General features: G+C 45.7%; 1 protein-coding gene and 1 long non-coding RNA gene across 2 annotated transcripts in view; one reads left to right on the top strand and one right to left on the bottom strand.

Moving 5' to 3' along the window:
• The window catches only part of LOC142768502 (clotting factor G beta subunit-like), a 42737-nt gene extending 29554 nt beyond the window's left edge, over positions 1-13183 (top strand). Inside the window, exons 3-6 of the mRNA XM_075870497.1 lie at positions 2731-2872; positions 4969-5080; positions 5820-5980; positions 12830-13183. Of these exons, the coding sequence (XP_075726612.1) occupies positions 2774-2872; positions 4969-5080; positions 5820-5980; positions 12830-13015 (558 nt within the window). The 5' untranslated portion in view covers positions 2731-2773 and the 3' untranslated portion in view covers positions 13016-13183. The remainder of the gene's footprint in view (positions 1-2730; positions 2873-4968; positions 5081-5819; positions 5981-12829) is intronic.
• The window catches only part of LOC142769008 (uncharacterized), a 346562-nt gene that overhangs the window by 191727 nt on the left and 127717 nt on the right, over positions 1-27118 (bottom strand). The window lies entirely within an intron of this gene.

The following is a 27118-nucleotide window of genomic DNA, read 5'->3' as shown; positions in this document are numbered from 1 at the left end:
CGTAGGGACGAAGCAGGAGATGAAGAGGATTTCCACCTGAGGGGTGAAGGCTCGAGCTACAGGCAAGAGAGTGTGTTTACCGCTATCGAGCGAAGACGCGTGGCAACAGCTGCGTGTGTGAAGCCGACGTGTTGGGGCGAAGAAGTTTGAAGCTTGGAGAGTGGCCAATTGAAGACGCGAGGTTTCCTGAAAGAGAAACTTCGAGGGCGAGGAACGACAACAACGCTGGACTTTGAGTGAGTGATTCTCGGAAGAGTATCATCCATACTTTTGTTCCAAGGACTTTGGACTGAATAGGTTTTCTATCTCTTTAGTCTTTAAGTGTCTTGGTTGTTAAATGCATGCGACTGCATTGTAGTGTGAATTGTTGTCTGTGTCCGTTGTTTTGAGTGTGGCTGATTGTACTGTGTAGTACGTTGTATGATTGGTTTGATTGGTGACATTGTATGCAACTATTGTGGAGTGTGCATTTTTGTGTATTGTTTTCGATCTGCCATTATTGAGAATATAATTTGTTTGTTTAACAACTATCGGCTCTGACTTGTTCTTTGGGCCACAGCCGGCGTCTGCTGGCACGCCAATAAGGACCAATTCTAAATTGTCCACGCTTTCGTGGTGCGGTTCGGGGGGCCGATACTTCGGCTCTTGGAATTAGCCCGGTGATCACCTCCCTAATTAACGGGACATCTGTGACAACTTGGCGTGAACCAAACTTAGCATGGAAGGGTAAGATGATTTGACAAGCACCATGCTTTAGTCAGAACATAAATAATGTCACAATCTCATCGCGTACGTCGTCAATCACTTTCCGTCAGACAGTGGCACATACCCAAGGGCTGGTATCAGCCGCTGCTATGCGGGTATGTGCCACAGGGGATCAGAACTTAGTATGTATGCCCAAGGACGACGAGAACAGACAAGGGCAATTTAAACGCGCGAGCGTTAACAAATACCCGACATCAGTAGGGTCGACCCGACGAATGCAAAGAATAAAGGCAGGGTCCTAGCTGGAATCGAACCCAAGTATTCTGCGTGCAAGTCAAGCATCTTACCGCAGAGCTACGCGACGTCTCAGAACTACTTTTCAAATAAAAGCCAATCTTTATGAAACGTCAATAGGGGTTACAATGCTGCCTACGCAATTTTATAAACATTACATATGTACTCGTTTGATACAGCTGTCACGTCAGGTTAACGTCAATTGCGGTTAGTTGCCATGCGCTGAAGTCGATTTAATTTTCAGTGTCGAGAGCCAGCATCCTCGCGAACATTAGCGCTTTATATCAGGTTTTGGTGTTGCTAATACACATGTTCAATGTTTGCATCGTTGTGCAAGTGCAAGCAACTGGTTGTATAAACATCAGCAACTCTTCAACATATGTCTGTGCGTTCAACATTTTTACATATATTCAGTGCCATTTCATGACGTGTCGCTTAATAAAAAATTGTAACACGGTCACCTTCCCTCCACATGCTTCGCATAACGTCAATTTCCCGGTAGGTGGGAACTGCTGATTTTTTTTTTAATTTGTTGCTTTTCCTGAAACAACCCACAATAAGTGATCAACTACCTCTGTAAAGACACGCTTCTTATTAGCGTTATACTGATTTCTGTGTAGACGCATAAGCCATGTTTTGTCATGCCTAATGTGCACCTTAATCGGGGCTCACAATCAGTAGTACTTTCTCTGTTTTATGCAACAGCTATCGCATTTTTTTGTCTTATTCAGTCGACTTGCCCTGAGGTAGATGTGTTAGACAATCCCATCATTGACACAACAGTCGCTTTTTTGCTCCTATTAGTTCCTCCGGCACGTCACACCCACTCTAGTCCTGTGTCTTGGAGCACGGTGACGGCATCAGTTCTACCTGGCCACCTCCGGAAGTTCATGTGGCGGCTGGGCTGGGGCGTTATTCCTACCCTTGACCGCCTCAAAAGCGGAGAATTGTCCAGTCATCACGTCTGATCTGCTCCCCACGGGAAACAAATCAGCATGTTTTAAGACAATGCGTCATTGCTCGTTTTTTCTGGAGGGCTGTACATGCAGGATTTCGTGGCCTCGGAGTAAACCGCTTTGTTTCTTCACGACATTGTTCTCAAGGCCGCTTCACCTCCCTTCTCATTGTTGCTGGTCCCTACTGGCTTCGGCGTAATCGCTGTGAGGTTGTTGCAGCAGGTCGTTGCCACCGTGCTCTCTTCCCGATTTTGGAGCGACTGTACAAAGAAATACTATCTGTTTTGTCGGAGGAGCACTTGTTTCTGGGTGAGGAGGAATTCTTTCGACAGTGGTCCTGCCCTTTTGTGTTCGTCTGCGAGAGATGCGTAAAGCTTGTTTTCAGGCCTGCCTGGTTTCGGTAGGTTAATTTTTCTTTAGTACTCGCACAAATACCTTGTAAATACAATGTAAATACCTCACATATTGATCTTTACATTACATTTGTGTGTTGTTCGTTTACCATGTATTGTGCGTAGGTAGACATGTTTTTGTAACAATTCTTGTGTATCTGTGTATGTTGTGTTCCGTGTACATATGTAAACATATCTTTCTGTAACAACTTTTGGTGTGTTTACTGATGTTGTGTTCTGTTGTGATGTTCTGTTGGATTGTAATTGATGTTCACTCTCCGTGAGAATAAAATTCTCTAAACACACATGGCGTTCTGTTAGAAAGTAGTGCAGGTGATGCTCTCGTGGTGGTAATTCTATTCAAAGATGTAATTCACTTTCAGACGACGACATCCTCAAAGAGTCTTTGTATGGTTCGAATCTACAATGGATTATGGCGGTACTCCAGTGCCAGCAGAGAAGGTGATGGTGCATCGAACATTTGAAAACCAGTTAGATATTGTATATGACATCGGACTCCTAAAGGCAAGATATTTTATTTTATTCTGAAGAAAACTCCATTTTCAATTGCATAAATTCGATGTCTTGATCAACATCATCCCTCCTTAAAAATGTTCATCAAACGATAGCGTTTGTTGAGGTTATAGCACGACGACATCACTAACCTTGTCAACTGCGTTCATCAGAGGGAATCCGTTAAGTGTCGGTGTGATTGATCAGGGTCACACTGCCGTAAGCCTATGGCAGTGTGATCAATAAAAAAAACTATATGCTAGTCAGTCGGGAGAACACTGAATTTCCGTGTTTTGATTTGTTGGCAGCTACCTAATGAATTGTATATTATAACAAAATATGTCCTTCAAATAAACATTCGTCCAGGCATCTCCCTCAGAGCCGAAGTGTTTCATAATGGCGCCATTCTTTTCCACCTACTTTCTATTTCGTACATCAAGCGCAACGCTCGAGAATCAATGCAAAAATTTACGCCAGTAATATGTCCCAGGCTGTGCGTTTTTCTCTTGTAATTGAAAGTTCTGAGCTTCACCTCCATCATCGGCTCCTGCTGCGTGCTATCGGAACCATTGACCGAGACTATGACGCAAAAACAAAGAGGCTGTAAGCAATCCAAAACGACCTAATGACGACCTAGTAAATCAAGGGTTTTCTTTATCTGTAAGAAAGAAGTCATTCTCATGAATCACACTCTCCTTAAAGATTGGAGATATCACCATGCGGGTGGTGAAATCATTGGACTTTCTCTTGGTGGGAGCACAACTGTAGCAAAGAGTCTCACTAACTTCAACAGTGTTGCACCTATATTAAGCACATTGCAGTTCAAGTGGGGCTCACCAAAAAGATACGATAGCCGACTAATACCTCCCCCAGGAGGATGCCATGTACATACATCGATGTACTTTAAGGGACCTCAATTGTGGGAAATGATCCAGGAAAACTACGTCGCTTTCATTATGGAGCATTTAATAGTCGCGTGATGTCGCACTTCGACGTGAGCATGATGCCGCCCACACCCCCACTGCGCATGCTCGCGTCTCGTGCCGGGCCAAAAAGACACTCTCAAAACTGTCGCTCCAAGAGCCATTGAAACTTGAGACACCATCACGCGTTCAGCGCTCTGAGCATGCGCAGTGGGGGTGTGGACATCTCCCCCGTACTCCTCTTCCTCGAATGCGGTTGGTGTGTGCGAAAGCGGTGGAGCCACGTTCAGAATTCATTCAAAGACGTCTTTGCTTGGCTCTTACTTGACTTGACGCTTTGCTCGACTCGAAGAGATACGATGGAAGCCACAGCACCTTGAGCCAACAAGGGGGCATAACCCTTCATCAGCGTCACACCCCTAGTTGAAGGCAACGCTTCTCTTTCACTCAATAAATAAGAATTAAAAAGAAGAAATAACAATTAGGCATCCCCAACCATACCCAAGTTCGCTACACTCACGCAATGCCCCCTCCTCCCCCACTCTGCGACGCATTTACTCAAGTTTTCCCGTGTGAAGAGGCGGGGAGTAGTTTGTTAGTGAGCCTGCACCAAATAGAGCTGTGTGATATTTCTCTATCACCTTTGCTTTTTGCTTTGCATTCTGCGAACGCATACGATCCTATTATTAGGGTAACGAAGAAAACAGAACAAACATGATCCACATTTTTCGGAACAAGCGGAAATCATGCGAGTGCATTGCTTGTGGATTTTAACGTGGCTAGTCATTAAATGCTGTTCTCATATGTGTTACCACAACCGCAAAGCCTCTCGTGTGTGGTCAGCGACGAATTACAGCTTGCCTGCTTCAGCACATTTCATACTGTACACGGTGTCAACCATCCAAGTGCTCCACATCCGTAGTGGCCTAATAAATGCTATACTTGGTGCGGCAATGAACAGTTGTAGCATAATGTGACAGAATACGATGCAGGTAAGTGTGCCGCACGTTTATTTAAGTTATGTGGTTCAAACTATGTATTTTATAGAGATTTTTTGTGTTATTCGTGACATGTTTTAGCATGAATTAGGGTTGCAGGTTGAGCGAGAGTAAATAGGGCTCAGCTGCTCATTGTTCAATTTTCGCTTAAAGTTGCCAATTACTTAGCGTGTTATTTATCTCTCAGCTCACAGATAATTTCAAGTTCAACAGAATGCTAAAACCAGTGTGCCTAGCTCAAGAGAAAATGGACATTGGAGGAAAGTCTCTCCTGTTGGCTGGATGGGGAAAGACAGGATGTAAGTAATACGCTTACCACAGCGCTCTCTTGTAGCGATCTTTTATTCTTCGGTGATTTTAGGGAATATTCCAAGTACACAGCATTTTGGTTTATGCAAAAGCGAACATTATTTCTTGGCGCGGAATTCAGCACTCACTTCCTAGAACCAATTGGTAGTTGTTGAACAAATACGGCTGACTTTTTATTGCAACCTATGTTTTTTTTTTCAGAAAGCAATCAAATGATTTCAATTACAGCCAACCAGTAGACCTCTTTTGGTTTAAATCAGTACTGCAGATCCACCATGTGTAGTGACACGTTACAACATGAAAGAAAGAAGTGGCAATTTAAGGACCTACCTCTTTTTTTAGACACAGCCTTTGGCGATAACTAACAATGATGGCAAAGACACTTTGGGGATATCATTACTAGGAAGTGTAATGTAAATGTGAAGCAAGACAAAATACCACTTGCGTCAGTGGAGACCAAACCTGAAACTTTTCAATAACGTGTGCGATGGTAAACTAATTCAGCTATCTGCATGCCTGAAATTCCTTCATCATTTGAAGGTCCACTAACATTTGCCATGAGTATTTGTATGAAGCAAGCAGCACAAGTGTGCCTGTGTGTGTGTGCGTGCATAAGCGTGTGTGGGTGTGTACAACTACATTTGGGCGTGTTTTAAAACACTCATATAACTAAAGTGTTACGACACTATTTGGTGCTCTGATAAACGCCTATTCTGTTCTTTTTCACAGCGGTAAACAATGACAGAAATCTGCTACACGCCTATGTTAATGGTCTCAAGGATGAAGACTGCCAGAAATTTTTAATGTCGGAGACGAGTTCGTATACAAATCGTCCTATTGGACCTGCTCCTATGGTTTGCGCGAAAGGATCAACCGCAAGTGTCTGTGAAGTGAGTGCGTAGTTACAATATGATGCGCGTTTTGGTATCTCCAGTTTTCGCATAACATATAGATTACAAGTTTCAAAAGCACCTTCATTCTATTAGCCAGTGATTCTAGCACCCTATTTTTTTTGTCCAATGCAACGGCAATCGGCGGGAATACGCCATGCGATGGGGCTTTCATTGACATGGCCTAGAGTAGTCTCGAATACCTACTTGTTCCTGCACATTTAGAGTATGGCAGATGACTGGAGGGGAGCTTCTGCGACGAGTCTAGAGCATGTAAAATCGATATAAAAAGGAGTAACTCTAAACAATCCTATCAATTCTCCTTTTGGTTTAATGTGTACTTGCAACAACCAGTTTGTATGGGAGAAATGATAAGAATATTTACAAGATGTATTATATTCTTTCATTACAGACATTACAATTTTGAATTGAGGGCGCCTCAACTATAGTCTCAGTCAAGCTGTTCGTTGCGGCAGAAATTCGTCGAGTAATTTTTATCCGTGAGGAAAAAAAAACTATGATGCTCCAGCATCACCTTCATGATTCGAAACATGATGGCATAACCAAGCCACATTTTGTTGTGTTCTTATCATCTCGCCAGTGTTTTCTTTAGAGTCCTCATTTCAATTGAGAAGCAAGAAAGAGCATGCCTTCGTGCGTGACATTGACCCTTGACAACTATGCTAGAGCTCTAGCGCAAGGTTACAGACGCAGCATCACACCTTCTTGATGTGGCGGCTAATAATTGTGATTCATTTTCTTCAATCGCTTTGTAACGTGTTATTTGTGGCGCAAGTCTTGGAACATTAACATGATGACGAGAAAGAAAGAAAGAAAGAAAGAAAGAAAGAAAGAAAGATGAGCGCCATATTTGGCGCTCAAAAATAGCTGTAGTTTTCCCTTGTTCATATTCCAAGCAGTGCACCCCAAATAACATGTTCAGCAAACTTACACACTGACTCGCCTAGTTGCAACTTCGGCCGCGTTGTAACAGCTGGAAATTCAAATAAACCACACATTGGGCGATTCATGTGGAGTAAAGCCTGAAGTTTTATTCTTGGGCCACGCAGTATTTCACATATTGCACGACTCAGACCAATACATGATGCTTGTATGTTTTTTCCCGCGCAGCCGTCCTAGATATTGTGGTGGTTGCATGGCAAAACACCTGTAGGCCGCGTACAAGGCTTGGAATTGAAGTCCACTTTAGTCGGAGATGGTTTTAACAAGACATCTTTTAGAAGATAGTTTCGCCCGAATTATAGTGTGACAGTTAACGTGTTTGGCTGCTAGAAGAGAAAGTCAACTTTGAGGAATTTGTGCTTGAGCAATATTTTGGCACATTCGCAAATAAATGAGTCAAGAAAGTCACAGCTTCACCGCAAGGGTGAAGTAATGAATGCGACTGCAACAAGTAACATGTTCCACAAATATAGGGTGGCTGCTAAGTTTCTTGAATCCAATCTCGTGTATTTCTGCAATACGCCGGTATTGGCCGAGAAGGCCTCTACTAGAGAGGCGAGCGCTGCGATCGTTTTGACGTCACAGATAGGATGGCAGTTGTGGAATATGGCAGCTTTGCTTTCACGGCACCATTTGATTTGTCTCCTATGGCTTCACTGGTTCTTAGTGGCGATTTTACGATGCAAACTAGACACGAGAGTGCCGCCGGTGGACGGATTTGTATTTTGCTTGCCCGCATCATAAAATCTTATCGCTTCTTTTAGGACTGAGCTTCAAACCAAAGGAAGCACGCACAGTGTCCACAGCAAAAGCGCAAGAAATACGGTGTTCTAGTCGACAGCTCAGCCTGGCATCCAGTGAGTGACGTGATTACGTAGGTGGCGCCTAGTTGTGATGTGTCGCAGACGCTTACCAATGAGAGTACAGCGTTCAGGGCCCATAAGCTGCCTGCTGACCCCTGCCCGAGAGCACGCAAGCCACATGCCCCGACCAAACTCTTAAAATCACTGTTCAGAGTTGCTGCTCGAGTGGCTAATTCCTCCACGCACGTTTTTAGATGCGGAGCATCTAATAATCGAGGCTTGTAGTGCGGCGCCGTCCGCAAGCTTCCTCCTCCTTCTTCCACCATCTGTGAATCCCTTCCTCCTCTACACACCGCGCGCGCTTCACTCCTCAACCATCTGTGCACCCTTCCTCCTCTACACACCGCGTGCGCTTCTCCTCTTCACGAACATTCGATAGCTGTATAATGTAGCGCGCATGCGCCGTCACGCTTCGAGAACATCGGCAGCTGACGCGCGCGCATGCGCCGTCGCGCTTCTCCCCCTTCTCGAACATGCGACAGCTGACAGTGCATGCGCCGTCGCGCTGTATATATACTCAAGGTCGGCGCTCGCTCGCTCAGTTGCCGCTCGTCGGTTGGTTTGTACGGCGCGTCGACGTCCAAGGTCGCGGTGCAATGAATTCCAACGAATCCACAAATACAATGATCGACGTCCCTTCGACCAGCGCCGCCCTTTCGCATACGTGTGTACGTGTTCACTCATTTAACACCCCCTCCTACAACCACGTTAACCAATTTAGCCATCCACCCAAGTAAGTCGCAATTTAACACCCCATTTCACAACCACGTTAACCAATTTAGCCATCGACCCAAGTAAGTCGCACTTTAACACCCCGTTTCACAACCACGTTAACCAATTTAGCCATCGACCCAAGTAAGTCGCACTTTAACACCCCGTTAACCAATTATATGCTCCGCATCCTCCTCAGTGTTCCCCCGAGGGAAGCTGCGGGCAATTTTTTTTTCGTGCTGTTTGTTGAAACAACGTATTTTACCAGAGCATCATCCTTTTGCGTAGAACTGCTTCCCCAAAGAACCCTATTTACGTGCACATAAAGAGAGCACTGAGTCCACTTATCACTTACAATATTGTTAGGCAGAAGGTAGAACTGCGCCAGGCATCGAGACATGCGAATTGTAAAACGAGCGAGGAGTTTGTGGGCCCACCTACTGCCATCGATTACGTGCTTGATCATCATCAGCTGCAAAACAATCACCAGTGTGACCAAGTGCGTAAAGTAGAGTTCCTTTACGGACATGTAGTGGCTACTTCGGTGCTTCGGAAGGGGAAGACTTATGTCGTAGTGGACGTTTCGCAACTGTGCTAACATTAGTGATTGTAAGATAGGTTGAAATGAATAACCTTACGCGTACAGTCGTTTGTCCCTGCGACAAGGTTGAGGTATCAGCTAAGATGGGGAACGGGGCTTTCGATAAGAAGACGCACATGGGATGCGATTGGTATAAGACGTTCCACACCTGAGGTGTAGGTCAAGCGTCCTCCAACGTTTAGCGTTCTTTATTCGCAACTACCTCGAGTTTTCACATACTGACAACGCTGATTTCCCGCTCACAACCAGCGCTGCCGTCGCGGACACAGAGCTTTAGCCAGACGTGAGCCCGTTAACTGTTCTGTTCTCATGAAGGAGAGTGGTCATATATTTCCTCCATGGTGCGTGGCGATGGCATCAAAGTACAATACACCAGGTTCCGATGCACCATAGTGGGCCAGGCCTTCAGCCCGCGCCCGGCACCACATAATGTGATCTTTTATTTTGTCATATTGCTTTTAAGAGGGCACACGTGGAGGGAGAATCTCTACTCAAATGGGAGCTGAACGAGGTATTATGTGATGTAGGTGTATCAGATGTGTAAGCACAGATATAGGCGACGACTAGGTACTGCGTGGCAGTCGAGTGTATATTGGTTTGTGAGCATGGCCTCTCAAAGCTTCCGAAACGTGTTCGTCATCCCAGAACCTGGAAGGCTGTTGGCATGCAACTGCTTTTTATACATGCTAATTAAAGAATATACATCATAGATGGTCAAGAAAGTTGGGTGCAGTCGTGAAAACCAAAACAAAATTACGGCATATTCACGGGGTGAATGATGATGAATGGGCGAAGCTCCGGAGGGATTCATCGGTGAACTGTGAATCTTCCGTGTGATTCGCCCAGTCGATCATCATGTAAAGACGTGAGAAACGCTGTGTGTGTATATACACAAATCAACTTTTATTTGTTCTTAGACGATGGATGGCTTGCGATGTCCCTTGCCTCGCGCGCTCGCACATCGGGATTCTGTCTGCGAGCGCGCGCTGCTGCTGCCTTGCGCTCTCTCCGCTGTGCAGCCTTATCCATCCGGCGACTCCGAGCGCGCGCCAACAGCGAACGGATTTTATTACAATGCTCCCCCTAGCGTACGTCGCCGCACTAAATCGAACGATTGCCTTCAACCAATGACACGCGCCATATGTGACATCATTCCTATTTTATAAGATCTCGCGTCTTTCATCAACTACAAGTACCGCTTTCTAGTTTATAACATCTTGCATCTTTTCATCATCAGCTACAAGTACCACCATCTAGTAAACACTACAAGAACTAACGAGAGGTGGCTACATACAGGAGACGGTACCGCCATCTAGTGAACACTGCAAGAACTAAACTAGAGGTGGCTAAATACAGGGGACGGTGCCGCCATCTAGTCAACACTGCAAGAACTAAACTAGAGGTGGCTACATACAGGCTACAGGGGACGCACAGCCCACGCCCTAAGGAGCTTCGCCCCTAAAAACTGTTCTTTCATATGTTTGTCAATGCACCCAGTGTTGAAGTGCTGCCATGCAACAAACACTCAAGAAACTTCACTGAGAATATTCAGTAAGATTACGGGCTCTTCGAATTTATTTTCATGCGTTTGATGTGGGCACCAATTATTCCTTAATATAATCAACACCGTGGCCTCTAAGAGCAGCTCTGGCTGGGCACCTAACAACAACGCGGATGGAACTGATCACTGAGGCCACGTATATAATCTTCAAGGTTGGTTTGTACATTCACGCACGCTGTTCGGCTGGCACATGCCCTTTTTGTTCTTTTCTTCATTGTCTGAACCTTCCCTAAGGACGTGTGCTCGGCCTATTAGCCAAATGGCTGGATGGTATACTTAGCTAATTTCGTCGTGACATGCTACTTAGGCCAAGTAAAGCCAAAACCAAGGCACTAAATTCACACCTAAAACATGCTTTTTAGGCTATGTAAAACTAAGACCACGCAATTAAGATGTTACTGAGTAATATTGCTTCAATTTTAACACAATAAATTAAAGAGCGTAGTTGTTCGAAGGTCGCAGGTTCAAATTCGGCTGACGGAAAGTTATCTTTTCATTTACTTTTCTTTCTTTACATTTAGATTTCACTTCTTACACGTCTTCTATTCTTTTCCTGGCATCATTATTGGTTAGCTCTCAATATTATTAGGCCTAACAAAGAAAAGAAGCCCCTAGATTTACTCCTTCTTTTAAATAAATCTACGTTATTTAGGACCTTACAAAAAGTCATGCTATTTAGAATTGCGCTAACTAGGAATTTCGTAACTAGCTTCATACCTATTAGATCATCGCTGAATGAACTAGTGCCAATATTGCCCTAACAAATCATTGCGAAACAACCGAGATAAAATCAACCTAGAGTTGACTAAGATTTAGCTGAATACAATCGAAATTGAGACGGAAGTTACATGGTATTTTGACCGAAGCCCACCGAGCAGATTGAGCAGACGAGCCATGTAAAAGACTTGAATAAGCTCGGTGATCGTGAGCTTTTATGATGGCGCCCACCTGGACCCTGAAGTGACAACAGTGTAAATAATCTTTTGAATGTTTAGCGAAGAAGATTCGGCATTTGGCGCTTGACAGTCGCACCTGTGCAAATGTCACACATGCTTTTGAACAGCAACACTAAGGCCGCGTATGCGTTTGTGACGCCATGAACGTCCTTGGATCATTCTTTTTTTCAACAGACCTATGCCCGGTGACTGCTGTCATCCAGTCATGACTATCGTACTGTGAGCTCGGAGCAAACTCGTTTTCCCGAGTAGCTCGGGTCATCCTTCATAGCACCCTAGGGCTGCATTCGTTTGCCGCAGCACTGCACAAACATTTCTCCTGTAGGTTGTTTGATTGCCTTCGCCACCTAACGGTCAGTGACATATGAATCGAGATTTGTCGTTGCAACAATGTTGTAAGGTTCGGTACTCAGTTTCAGCCGAAACGTATTCAGGTTTTTACTGACATAACGACAGTTCCAAGTCCGTTTAGAGTTGCGAATGCTCTGTAACGAACATTCTGCTGAAAAGTTGCCACGACTACAAGCAATACCTGGCTTTTCAACGCTTGAATAACTCAAGCCGTGAGATTGAATGCAGCAATCAACAAAAAGGGTTAAACCTCAGAGCAACAAATATTTAAAAACAATAAAATGGAACATCTATCTATCTATCTATCTATCTATCTATCTATCTATCTATCTATCTATCTATCTATCTATCTATCTATCTATCTATCTATCTATCTATCTATCTATCTATCTATCTATCTATCTATCTATCTATCTATCTATCTATCTATCTATCTATCTATCTATCTATCTATCTATCTATCTATCTATCTATCTATCTATCTATCTATCTATCTATCTATCTGTCTGTTTGTCTAATCTGATCTGATCTATATCTATTTATTTACAAGGATAAAACGAGCAACTTCTTGGAGTGCGGAGGACTTTCTAAAGAAGAAGTATACGTTCGTGTGAACCGCTGTCTTGTATTAGCATCTCGAGTACGACGTACTAATTCTATACCACTCAGTCAGCAGCGGAAAGATGTGAAATATTGCGTTGTGGATGAATACAGTCAAGGCCAACGATCATCTGATTGGAAAAGGGCACAAAGTAGATTAATCTTCAACTAAACGTCCTATATTCACACAACTGCTGGTCAGTTTAAGGGCAGCCTGTGCTTTCCTTTTTTTCGCTTCAACAGGGCGATTCCGGTGGACCACTAACGCTCCAGGATGGCCGAGGACGCTCAACGCTAGTCGGAATTATTGCGGGAGCCGTCAACTGTTCCGCAGTTCTCCCGAGTGTATACACCAGTGTCGCCTTCCACTTGCGCTGGATCAAGGATATGCTGAATGACCCCAGCAGTTGGAGAAGCCTTGAGTTTTAGTGAAGCATGCTAGTGACCGTGAAAAGAATCAATCTTTTTTTTCATTCTGGCACAGGACAAAGTCCATTGTTTGAATAGTGGCTGAGCGGCTGTTCATATTTTCAAGAGAAGAACCCTGAATGTAAAGGTCTATATCTGCCGCATAGGAAATAAACTATAGACTGAACACTTCCATTGCGCCTACGACAAAAAAATTACGTAGATATGTTGCTTTCCATCACAAGAAAACAATCGATGAAATAAAAAAGTAATAAATGTTACGTTGTAGTGTATGTCAAAAGGAAAATGCTATACTGTATTGTATGAACCATCTGCAACACATTTCAAATAATTTTGAACAGAATGAAATAAGTTGGGTAAATGTGTGCACACGAACAGTTCATATATATGCCTTACGTATTTTAATCGTTTACTTCGAAGGACCATAGAAACTTCGCTCTGTTTTAGAGAAAAATTTCGTTAACGAACACTAAGCACGGTTTCTAATTGCATTCACTGAAGATGGCTTGGCGCTAAAGCCATCATTATCTTCTCTTCCAAGTTGGTTGTATTTATCCTCCCTCTTCACTTCCCTCACGTCGTTTAGTTCCACATTCGGGATCGGAGGCGCTGAGTCATTCTTTTGCCTCATGTAATCTACACTGAGCAAGCGAATCGAGGCCATATGATTGGGAAGCACAACACTATACAAATTTCTTAATGGCATGATTTGGCCGCAAAAGAGACACACACAAGAAAAGGAACACTCAAACGACAAGCACAGGCGGCACTTCCAACTAAAGCAGACTAGGTGCAGACCCAGACTTAAGTACGAAAATATAGACATGCGCAGTCTTCATACAGCCTTACGCTATCCAACAATCAAACAATCTTGTCTCCGAAGCATACAACGTCACCGACGGTTCGCTGATACACCTTTCACCTTTCTTTTTAATGTAATAGGCTTCCATCAGCTCACGCGCAGTTTTGTACCTGCTTCTACCCAGAATCTTAAACTCATTAAAACGTGGTACACACCCACAGGCTTTACAGTGCATAGGCAAATGCGCCAAGCCATCGTTCCTTAAATTTAATTCGTGCTCCCTAACTCGTTCATTGATGCAGCGCCCGGTAATCCCGATGTACGAGTTGCCACACGAAAAGGGAATCTCATAAACAACGCCTTTTGCACATCTCCCGTACATCGTGGCGTGTTTTTTGCCGCACCCTTGACGGCTCGCCTCCACCTCCCGAGCAGTTCTCGGGCACAGCTGAGCCAGCTTTATGGGCGCAGAGAAGGCGACAGGTACCCCATACCGGCCTGCTACCTTTTTCAGGTTGTGGGAGACCTTATGAACATAAGGAATCACTGCAGGTCTTACGGTTTCGGTTCTTTGTTCCCCCGTGGCAGCTCTAGTACCATCACCCTTAGCTTTCCGCAAAAGCTAAGGGTGTTAAGAACCTCCAGACGCATCATCCATCATATGACGGAATACTGGTGGAAACAAATCATTGGACAATGTTGTAAAATTAACAAGGACAGTAAATCAACGACGAAGTCATCAAATGTGGTAATGTTAGGAAACGTGAGCCTACCGGAGGACTCGGCAACGCTTCTTTCCAAGGGACCCAAGTATTGCATCGATGCCAGTGTTCCTGTGCATGAACTAGCGGCACTTAACAGATATGTGGCTAGTAAAGCCTCAGAAGAGGATAAGGAGAGGTGTCTGTTAGATGGTGTAGATAGCCTGAAAAAATGTGTTTCTGGTACCAGGCAGAGTCATAAAACTGAGGTTATGCGAAAGACAGTAGCGTTGTGTAGGGAAAAGAATATTGTCATATTGGAAGCTGACAAAGAAGGGTGTTTTGTAGTGCTTCCACGAGAAATGTTTAATTTGAAGGCAGCAGAGGCTATAAGAAAGAATTTTGTTCAGATTAAGAAGTCTGAATCAAAGGTTAAGAGTAAGGTTTCCAAGCTATGTAAAGACCTCAAGTTGCAAAAGTTAGCAACAGATATTAGAAAAATGAAAGCTACGGCATTAAACGTATTCTTCAGCGCAAAAACACACAAAGTTGAAGTACCCTTTAGGAGTATAGTGAGTGAACGGGACACATGGCAGCTTTTACTTAGTAAGCACTTACAGAAGGTGCTGAAGTGCGTTAAGATTAAGGACCCCTTCTTCACTAGCAGTTCAAAAGACATAGTGCAGTTCTTGAGAGATAATGAGCACTCGCTCAACAATGGCTTCTCAGTAGATGTGGAAGATCTTTTTTATTCAATTCCACATGATGAACTCTTCTTTGCGGTGAGATCCTGCATAGAAGAAAGTGGCGCCATACCCTTTCAAAATGCGGCTGGTGTAACGATAGACGACTTTTTAACTCTGTTAGAAGCCTACCTACGTAGCACTTTTATATCTTTCGACAAGCAGCTTTTTCTGCAGAAACGCGGCATTTGCATTGGATCCTGTATTGCTCCGTTGCTGTGCAACATATTTTTATCTAGTATTGACCGGTCGCTCGATGAAGCTTTTAATCTGCATAGCGCCTTGAACGTTGCCAAAGTTTTTAGGTATATGGATGACTTTTTAATTCTTTTTAACAGACAAGGCTCCTTGACGCGCTGCGATGACATTTTAAATATTTTTAGGCTTCACGGAAAAGGACTCGTTTTTACACAAGAACTGCCGCAAAGTAACACCCTGCAATTTTTAGATCTCCGCTTAACTTTCCATGACGGGCAAACGTGTTGGCAATATTTTCCTCGCGCCAAGATAGGTGTAATGCCATATGACTCTTGCCAATCGAAAATAGTTAAGCGTGGTATAGCTACGCTCTGCCTGGGATCTACTCTCGAGAAATCGTGCACGCACATGACGCAGGCATCATTCGGAAACCAGATCCAGCGTCTTTTAGCTGCGAATTTCCCTGACTCGCTATTGACAGCTGTCTCCGAAGCGCTTTTGCGGAAAGCTAAGGGTGATGGTACTAGAGCTGCCACGGGGGAACAAAGAACCGAAACCGTAAGACCTGCAGTGATTCCTTATGTTCATAAGGTCTCCCACAACCTGAAAAAGGTAGCAGGCCGGTATGGGGTACCTGTCGCCTTCTCTGCGCCCATAAAGCTGGCTCAGCTGTGCCCGAGAACTGCTCGGGAGGTGGAGGCGAGCCGTCAAGGGTGCGGCAAAAAACACGCCACGATGTACGGGAGATGTGCAAAAGGCGTTGTTTATGAGATTCCCTTTTCGTGTGGCAACTCGTACATCGGGATTACCGGGCGCTGCATCAATGAACGAGTTAGGGAGCACGAATTAAATTTAAGGAACGATGGCTTGGCGCATTTGCCTATGCACTGTAAAGCCTGTGGGTGTGTACCACGTTTTAATGAGTTTAAGATTCTGGGTAGAAGCAGGTACAAAACTGCGCGTGAGCTGATGGAAGCCTATTACATTAAAAAGAAAGGTGAAAGGTGTATCAGCGAACCGTCGGTGACGTTGTATGCTTCGGAGACAAGATTGTTTGATTGTTGGATAGCGTAAGGCTGTATGAAGACTGCGCATGTCTATATTTTCGTACTTAAGTCTGGGTCTGCACCTAGTCTGCTTTAGTTGGAAGTGCCGCCTGTGCTTGTCGTTTGAGTGTTCCTTTTCTTGTGTGTGTCTCTTTTGCGGCCAAATCATGCCATTAAGTAAATACCAACTAGGCCAACAATCAGTATTATTACAAATTTCTTGTCTGGGCAAGAACTAATGCAAAAACAGGTACGATAGTTTGTATGCCGTATTCCACGATTCAAGCAAGAGGAGCTTGTCACAGATTCGGAACGTCGACCCCTGTCAGAGGGTTCCGACAACTGCACCATCTCAGACCGTGTACTCTGTCAACACCTCATGTTGAGGTTGAATCATTTACCAACATTCGTGAAATTGAATGGAGACAGCCGGTGTGGCTGACCACGTAGTCTAATTTCACATTAACGATGAAGGCGTCGCAATGCAAGTACAGAACGAGAAAAGCAGAATACTTGAGCGACAAGATACGTACGTTTCAGAGCCAGAACGCCTTTTTGCAAGCACTCGTCAACCATAAAGCTTTGTTCTGTGCTAATGTCAAACACGTGATAATAAAGAGCGATGTGATTCATGTTTTCCTGTGAAATATAATGACCACAATAAGTAAGTACAAGATGCAAAATTTTTGTCTGCATGCTATGCTTGTGTTCCTGGCTTTCAGTAGTGCTAAGAAAGGCCGTTCGAAATAAGCGAACGTAATCTGATGTCATTGTTTAAAAACTGATGAGAAGTCACCCAGCCAGATTTCGCTTGAAATCACTATAGATTTATGCAGTCACCTTGCCAGAGGTCACTTCAAGTTAGTGTATAACAATTCACTCTGTAAGACTACGCTTCAAAGTGACGAAGTTCTCATTGAAGGCCCAAAAAATTACCTAAAATATGCTCGCGATATATTGTGTTCATTATGCAGCTTCATCTACCAAATGCCTCATCTCTTAAAGTGTTGATCTACAAATCATTATTGCGTCTAAAAACTGAACACGCATCTGAAATCTTGAACCATTATCAAAGGTACTTCACAAACGCACTAGAAATCCTGCATAATCGCACCTACTGGTTCAATAACCCGTCATGTTCATCGAGGTAAGTGCACCTTGATTATTGGCACACACATTCCTACCCACCCTTTTCTGTCACTGTCACATTGCCAACCTATCACTACTACACAAAATGTACTACACAAATTTCTAGAATACCGCTGTCTCAACCAGAAGCTACGAGTTACGACGCTGAAGTGTGCTGCAACGCTCCTCCAAGCCCACGTCAAGACGCTGTCCCACTGCGATTCCGCCGACAGTCTCTGCCGCCGCCGCCATACCATTCACCTGCCAGCCAGCGCAACATTCAGAGGAAAACCGACTTGTCGCGCAACCCTGACCAACGTTCTCTCTACTACCCCTTCAGAGAAATTGGCCACGCCAACCAGCGCTGCCAGTACGGCCAAATGGGACTGCGTGTTTTCGCTAACGACGCGCTGCGTCCACCGCGGGGTGAAACACCACGTGACATCGCCTAATACCTCGCAGCAGCACATAGGATACCCCAAGGATCTTTCAATTGACCATCCGCAGGCCGGTACATCTAACCACAACGCCACCAGTAAGCAGGCCCTACTCGGAGCCGATCGCTGGGCCTATACTCGGAAACCTAAGGGCAGCTGCCGATGAACGTGTGGTTGCTGTGCGACGAACTACCAAAGATCCTCCACCGCCGACGATGATGCCGCGACGACACCTCAAGAACCCCCGTAACGTGAACATAGCCCTGAAATGAAAACTTGGGGTTAGACGAAAATTTGACACCGCCACGTGCTAACAACGCTGCAAACCGACGTAGCCGACATCTGACGCCGTGGCCTAACCACTATGCAAGGCGACGAACTGGGTACCTCGACGTTCCAATCAACGGACATGACGTCACTGCTCTCGTCGATGCTGGATCCGACTATTTCGTCAATAGGGGGTCGTTCGCCGTGATGTCGAAGAAAGTTACAACTTCTTGGGAAGGACCTGAAATCCGGACAGCTGCAGGTAACTTTCAACAGCAGGAATTCGCACAGCTCGAGCCACCATTAACAACCGGATTCATAGTACAAGTTTCGTAGTCCTGCAGTGGTGCTCAAGAGATGTCATCCTTCGTATGAACTTCGTAAGCGTCCATGATGCACTCGTCGACCTAAGAACTAAGTGCACACGCTATCCGCCAAAAAAGCACTCCCAACGCATTCACTACCACAGCACCATGCTTTGAATATGCTGGAGCAACTAGTCACCATTCTGCTTCGCTCAGAGTCATTCTTTCCGTCGGCACTTCGAAAACAAAAGACCTGGAAGGCGTTGTTGAAGGCTATGATCACCAGTTGGTTAACCGCAACATTTGCCTTGCAAGAGAAATCGCCAAGATGCGTGGAGAAAAAGCAACAGTCAAGCTCACAAATTTCCGTAACGAGTACACACACGTGAACGAAGGCGCGAAGGTCGCCTACATCGACAAACTTTTGGAAGCCACCAATGATTTTCCCCACACCGATTCTGCAGAACATTTCTTGAGTAACGAAGCTCCTAACCCAACTTTCGACCTCAATCCGAGCCTACAGAAGAATGAGCACGAACAACTCAAGGACCTGCTTCTGCAATACAAGGTCTGCTTGTATAGGCTTTAGTGCGATTTAGACAAAGACGAAGGAGACAAAAACAAAACACAGAGAACGTCGTCTGTGTTCAGTGCTCGTCTGTGTTCTATGCCTCCTTGGTCTCCGCCTAAATCGCGCTGAAGCCAATGCAGATGTGTATTAACTTGACCAAGTCAAAGTGCTAAAGGACTGGTTTTCATCATCGTCGAAAAATGATCAGACCCCATGCGCGAAACATCACATCGTAACGAATTGCCAGACCGCTTTACTAAAGCCCGTACAAAGTTTCGACGCGAGAACTCAAGGCTGTAAAGAGACAAATTAATGAAATGATACGCCACGACATCATCCAGCTATATAAAAGTCCGTGGGCGTCACCTACGGTGTCAGTGAAGAGAAAGGACAGAACCCAACGTTTCTTTGTGGACTACTGATGCCTCAACTAAATCATTAAATTAACGTTTATTATCTCCCACGAATAGACAATACCTTGTATCAACTTCACAACACGAAGTGCTATTCGTCGATGGACCTCGATTTGTTGATTTGTGGGGTTTAACGTCCCAAAACCACCATTTGAACATGATAGACGCCGTAGTGGAAGGCTCCGAAAATTTCGACCACCTGGGGTTTTTTAATGTGCGCCCAAATCTGAGCACACGAGCCTACAACATTTCCGCCTCGATCGGAAATGCAGCCTCCGCAGCCGTCGTCGAAGGACCTCAAACCAAAAAAAAAAAATCACAGCATATCCACGGAGTGAACGATGACAAGTGGTGCGAAGCAACCGTGCGTTCATTCGTCCGTGCGTTTATCTGTCCGTGCGTGCGCGCGTTCGTCCGTCCGTGCGTGCGTCTGTCTGTATGTCCGTCCACCTGTCCACCCATCTAGTGAACAGTCGAAGTACCGCCACCACGTATCTTTTCATCATATAATCATCCTATACAAGTACCGCCATCCAGCGGACGTTGTAAGGAGTAAACAAGAGGTGGCTGCTACTACAAACACGACCCATGGTGTAAGGAGCTTCGCCCCTAAACTTAGCAAATCAAAGTCAACAATAGAGACCGAAAGAAGACTGCGTGTATAGCACCAGATGACCTCTTCGAGTGCAAAGTCATGCCTTTCGATATTTGCTCGGCAGCTGCGACTTTTCAAAGCGTTATGGATACTTTGCTAGCAGGATTGAAGCGGCAAATTTGTCTCGTGTACTGCGACGAAGTCGTCGTGTTCTCTTCGAGCTTCGACGAGCACTTTCGGCACCTTGAAGCTGTACTTCAAGCCAACAATATCTGCGGATTCACCCTGAACCCAGAAAAGTACCCTTCCGCGTACGAGGAACTTGTGTTCTTGGGTCACGTCATAAGGAAGTTCGGAGTAAGTGAGCCGTCATCGCTGCATTTCCGCCACGCGCTACACTACCACCAAAACAGCCAACATCGCTACACTCCTGCCACCCGCCGATGAGAAGTTCGTGCGTTGATTTCTCGGGTTGTGCGCCACCTATTACAGGTTCTTTGTCAAAAACTGCCCACATCAATGAGTAAATGACTAACTTTAAAAGGAGTGACGTCAAGTTCAAGTGGGAAATGCCGCGGAAGAAAGCATTTCAGAAACTAAAATTACACCTGCAAACGACTCTGTTATCCGCGTATTTTGATGAAAACTCCAAAACAGAAGTGCAAACTGCCACAAGCAGCGTAGGAATCGGCGCCATCCTTGTGCGGAAGGCAAATGAAGTGGTAAGGATAATTAGGTACACTAGTGGTTCGCTATCCAAAGCATACGCCAATTATTTTACATCATAAAAGGAGTGCCTTGCCATCATGTGGGCTACGTCAAGTTTCGTCCTTACCTCTACGACAGGCGCTTCAAACTTGTCAGAGACCACCACGCCTTGTGTTCGCTAGCAAAACTGAAGGACCCTTAGGGTCGCTTTTGCGCGATCTATCCCGAGACCTAAAAAATACAAAATTACCATAATTTAAAGTCATGCAGAAAACAGCCCGACGCAGACTGTCTGTCACTTTCCCCCGTTGACCCATCGCTGTCTGAAGACCAGAATATTCTTCTTGAGAACGATAAAAGCCGACAACTTCACTGAACGTCAGCGAGCTGATGCGGAACCCAAAGGCCTAATAGAATTCCTCAAGGGCAGGACTGTCGTTGTTCCGAGGATATCCAAGCAGGCCCTTCAGTCGTTCGTTATTCAATATGGCCTTCTTCAAAAAAAAAGTTTTCACTGCTTCTGGTCAAGTGCCTTGTTGTGGTGCCTTCAACACTGTGATCAGAGGTCATCCAGGCCCTGCATGACGAACCGACAGCTGAACGCCTCGGTTTTTTCCGCACGCTCGCGAGGATACAAGTACTACTGGCCACGCGTTACCGCTGACGTCACTAGGTACAAGAGGACATGTCGGGACTGTCAGAGTCGCAGGACACCGCTGAATAGGCCCGCGGAACTTGTGTAGCCCAACGAACCACCTCGCCGACCTTTTCAGCAAGTTGGTACGAACTTAGGCTGTTTATGACCTCAACTGTTGGGAACTGGTGAATTGTCGTTGCTACTGACTACATAACTCACTACGCCGAGACAAAGGCGCTGCCCGAAAGCAGCACTGCCCAAGTAGCAAAGTTGTTTGTCGAGAAAATCGTCCTGCGTCATGGTGCCCACTTATAGGATAGTTGGTACAGTCAGTTGGGGCAAGTGCAACGCGGGTGAAATACACCCTAAGGGCAAAATTACCCGAAAAAGAAATAATGAAGCCCGAAAGACGTGTGCGATCAATGGATAGACCGTTGAGGAGCACCCACAAAGGGAAGCGTGCCGCGCGCAAATCACTTACTCTCGAAACACGCTCCAAAAAAATGAACCGCCTGGGGATTGCGGGCAGTGCGAAAAGCTTTGCGAAGGTGACTAGCAGTCCTTCTCCTCCTCTGCTGGCTCAGTCTTTCCCCATATTTCTGGCGACGGTTCGCGTTGCGTCGCGCTCGGAGTGCTCGACCATTGCTACCTGGATTCGACGATGTAGGAATTACGACGTGGTGCTTGTGTGTACGCTTAGATGAGTGTAAGCTGCTGCTTTTACGTTCAGCTGTACCCATGAAGTTGGAAGCAAGTCTCGACACGTCACCATGCCGCGCTGTATATCTCTGGCTTCAAAACAGTCACGACCAACACACGACAGCAACAGTTGGGAAGGCCAATATTTTGGCTGAGAAGACAGCAGGCCTATCGGATATATACTTCAGTCTGACTCAGAGCAGAAATCAGGGCTGGATTCTCAAGCAAGTAGGTTATCAATCTTTATTCTACTCTACTTGTCACGTGTGCGATACGGATCGTGCTTGCCGGCAACGGGCTTGGTCGTGTTGTATATCGCACGCACAAAATTCACCGCGAAGGTCAGCTTGGGCGTCTGAAGTTCGCCTGTGCTTTGAAACCGCCTGGAAATTGGCCGCCATTGCCGTCGGCTTCCTGTACGCTCGCTCATCGAGTGCTCGCCTGTCTTCGCCGCCGCGATGAGCACCGGGCTGACGATATTGGGCTGAGACCTTATCACTGTGTTAGGAGTCATCGAAAACACGTTGTGGGTTCTCGTAACGAGCTTGGTTGTGGTATGTCGCGCACGGTAAGTGCACCAGCACGGGCTGGTGGGGCTTTCGCTAGCGTCAGAACTCACTGAAAATTGATCGCCATTAAAGTTGTCTTTCCCGTCAGTCGGTCGTAAGCAGCTCGGCGCCGTCCGGTGGCCGCGGTGGTGGACTCGCGTTTGCGCGCTGCACTCTCTCGAGTTTGTGGAAAAGGGCCGCATTACCGTCGATTTCTTCGGCGCTAGCTCCAAACCAGCTCGGCGCTGTTCGCGGCGGCGGCCAAGTGTACGCTCTCTCTCCTTATTGAAGTTCGCTGGCGGCAGAGACTCCGCGTACAGCGCCGTGTTTGGTCTCGCGTTCGCTTGCTCGAGCTGAACGACGTCGCTCGCTGAAGACTCGTCGCCTTGTTAGCGGCACGGTGGTTTGCGGTGTTGTGGCTGCAGCTGCCGCTCCTAAGCTGTTGCGCTACGGGGATCGAAATGAGTCTTTGACGATGTGTGACATCACGGTGAAATTATTAGCAAGTCATATCTCATGTATGTTTTCATTTCACTTTGCACGTATTTCTCATATGCATTTGTATTCATACCCTGTCACGTGTGACTCACTATTTTACTTACTTATTGTGCAACCGTGAGCACACACCGTGCTGATGACTGCGTGCGCTGGCGTCTGCGATGCCTGTCATGAATCTCTTTCGCCAGAGCAGCTTCAGAAGGACTGTGCGAGATGTGGAGGTAAAGTTATTTTTGTGTCATATTTTAAACGCATGTTTTTATACAAGCATGCACGTATTTGTCATATGCGTGCATTTTCTTCATCTTTTCATCTGTGTCTAATGATCTTTACTATATTATTGTACGTGCAGCCATGGGAACACAACAGGCTCCATGCGCTGGCGTCTGCAATGCCTGTCATCTGTCGCTTCCGTCGGAGGAGCTCCACAAAGACTGAACAAGATGTGACAACGAGACTGGATTTGTACCCTTCATCATGAATTCACTCAAAAGAATGGAGAAACTGCATGTGTATGTACAAAAATAAAGGATTTGGATGTCTCACTTTTGTCTTTCGTTGTTGCCGTGACTGCGAAAGCGGTTACACGTTGGTGGCTAACTACTTTTTCGCGTGTTCGTTTCTGCGCAATTCGTTGCTCACTGCGCAGAAAAACAGGTGAAAAAAGTATTAACTGGGGATAAAGAGTTCATCCGAATAGAGTATTTGAGTGGATCAATTGTTCATCCAGTGAGGTGCACCTGTGAGGACTAATGGTTGCCCGGTAAGGTGTAAACGTGGAGATTGACAGTTGATCTATAAGGTGCAAATGTGAGGACTAAGTGTTAGTCCTTAGAGGTGAATTGTGAGACTAACGGTTACCCACTAAGGTGAAGATGGGAGAACTAAATGTTAGTCCCTTGAGCTCGTCTGTGTAACTGTTAGACCCGGTGCCGTTAGTCCTTAAAGATATTATTGGTTGTGGCAGCCCCATTAGTCCCCAAAAGGACGAACCATACACCCTTTTAACACCATTTTGCCTTATAGTGTAAGGAAAATTGAGAACCGTTGATGTAGTTCATGCTATTTCATTTCATTTATTATACCTTAAAGGCCCGAAGGCATTCCATAAGGGGGAGGGGTGTTGTTGAGAAGCTGCGTGTTGCTTTTGAAGGTGGCGACGTTTCATCAGAATATTCAATGCAGAGCATTGGTGACTCTAAATAATAGAATAATTAGTAACAAATCAAATCAAACAAAATAACAAATCAATACAGCGTCGGGTGCGTACAGTGGAATGAATTGAACATACTTTGGTTGGCGCATATTAGAAAAATATAAAAGATGCACAGGTTTCGCAAAAAAAGTAACTGTAGTTAGCAACAAAAAACAAAGAAAATTAAAAAATGTGGCATTTTGCCCACGAGACAATTCATCATGCTATGGTAGGCACCTATTGTATGACAAAATGACTGGTTAGTTTTTCGCGAAATTTTTCCCGATTCGAACAGGAAGCAATGGCGTTAGGTAGCGTGTTCCATAAGATGATTGCGTGCGAGAAAAGGGAGTCGTTCATATTCAGCTCACTCATCGCAAAAATAATGCATGCTCGACAGGCAGGTGCATGAACGATCGCTCGCGAGAGCACAAGTGCGGAAATAATCGCTGCGTCAGCCCACTTCGGCAGGCGCTGCGCATAGTGTGGTGATAAACCCCCGTGCAAAGGGACACATTCGCCGACTAATAAATCTGGCCAGCCCACACGACAAATTTTTGAAAGCTACAGATTTAAATGCGAGGTGCTGTAAGTTGGCCACAACAACAATAGTAACTGGTATATCTTCCATGCATGTCAGCCGCTTGTTTGATTTACTGGGTCGGTTGCCTTGCCTACCCCTTGCCCTCCCATCTACTTTTCCTTCACGTGGTCTCTCTCTCTCTCTCTCACAGGCACACACACACACGATATTATATATATATGTATATATATATATATATATATATATATATATATATATATTGCGACAGGGTTCATTTTCAGAGCAGAACGCAGAAGGCGAAGCAGTCAGCAGCGTCCAGCCGAGCGCAGCAAGCACGAGCTAATGCTGATGGTGATGCCCCTGAGGCGCCGAGAAATGCCGCTGAGGCCCCTCTTCTTCACTACAATCGCCCTCCGCAGAAAAAGGCGCCATCCTGGCGGATTAGAGAGAAGAAACGACTAATGGGTCATAGTATGGCTTGAGGCGAGAGACGTGGACAGTGTGGCGACCGCGGTAGCGTAGGTCTGTGGATGGGATGATGGGCTCCACGATATAGTTGACGTGTGACGTTTGCTCTACAACGAGGTATGGCCCGATTTATTTGGGAAGAAGTTTTGCGAAGTGGCCAGGTGTGGTAGCAGGTGCCCGAAGCCATACCAATGAACCAGGTGGAAAATTTGGAGCCGAACGGTCCCCAGTATGGCGGGATTGCTGCCGCTGGTCCTCGGTAGAAAAAGAGCGGGCAAGCTGGCGGCATTCTTCAGCATGTCGGACAGCTTCGGACAGAGTTGTACTTTCGGACTCATAAGGTTTATATGAAAGAATAGTGTCTACTGTATTTGAAGGTTATTGTTCGTATAGAAGAAAGTACGGCAAAAACACAGTAGTAGCTTGTGCGGCAGTATTATACGCGTAAATGACAAACGGGAGAACTTTGTCCCAATTTGAATGATCAGAGGCGACCGACATCGACAACATATTGCTAAGAGTACGGTTGAAGCGCTCCGTCATGCCATTCTTTGAGGGTGGAACGTTGTACTTGTGCGGTGCATGATTCGGCATTCGTTCAGTAATTCCTTCAAGGCGTCAGAAAGGAAGGCACAGCCTGTGTTACTTCAGAGCTCGCGAGGGGCACCATGACGCAGAATGAAATGTTGCAACAGAAACGTTCCAACGTCACGGGCTGTGGCATTCGGCAGTGCGGCTGTTTTGGCATAGCTTGTCAGATGGCCACTCGCAACAAGAATCCTGTGATTACCAGCTAGAGTTGATAGTAGGGGTCCGTAAATGTCAATGATGACGCGATCAAAAGGTCGACTAGGACAAGAAAGAGGTTGTGACGGGTAGACTTGCCCTGGAGGTAACTTTCGTCGTTGGTACTCAGCACACGAGCGAATGAATTACCGCACGTAGTTATACATGCCACTCCAATAAAATCTGAGTCGAAGCTTAGCGTATGTCTTGAAGAGGCCTGCGTGGGCGCACTGTGGGTCTGCGTGAAAAGCTTCGCAGATAACAGCTCAAAGATGGCGGGGTATCACAAGGAGATACTTGCGACCGTCGCAAAGGAAGTGTCGTCGATAAACAAGATCGTCCTTAAGGCAAAAGTTGCTAGCCTGGCGGCGGAGAGCGCGAGACGGCGAAGGAGTGAGAGGATCAGAAAGAATGCTTATGAGGCCACTGATCCAGGGATCCTTTCGTTGTTTCACCGTCATGTTGCGCAAGGCGGATGACGCAAGTGCAGGCTCGAGGGAAGAGAAGCAAACACCTTTATCCGATATGGGTGAGCGAGAAAGAGCGTCGGCATCTGTGTGCTTACGACCGGATCTGTAAATAATGCAGATGGCGTATTCCTGAAGTTTGAGCGCCAGCGAGCAAGTCGCCCGGAAGGGTCTTTAAGTGTGGATAGCCAACAAAAGGCTAGGTGGTCAGTGAAGACGTCGAATGCATGACCATACAGGTAGGGGCGAAATTTCCCAAGGGCCAAATAATAGCTAAACACTCTTTTTCGGTCACATAGTAGTTAGCCTCGGCTTTCGTTAAAGTTCAGCTTGCGTATGCGATGACA

Source organism: Rhipicephalus microplus, chromosome 8, assembly GCF_043290135.1.
Source record: "Rhipicephalus microplus isolate Deutch F79 chromosome 8, USDA_Rmic, whole genome shotgun sequence".
In the NCBI taxonomy this organism is placed as follows: domain Eukaryota; kingdom Metazoa; phylum Arthropoda; class Arachnida; order Ixodida; family Ixodidae; genus Rhipicephalus; species Rhipicephalus microplus.
This window is presented reverse-complemented; position numbering and strand designations above follow the sequence as displayed.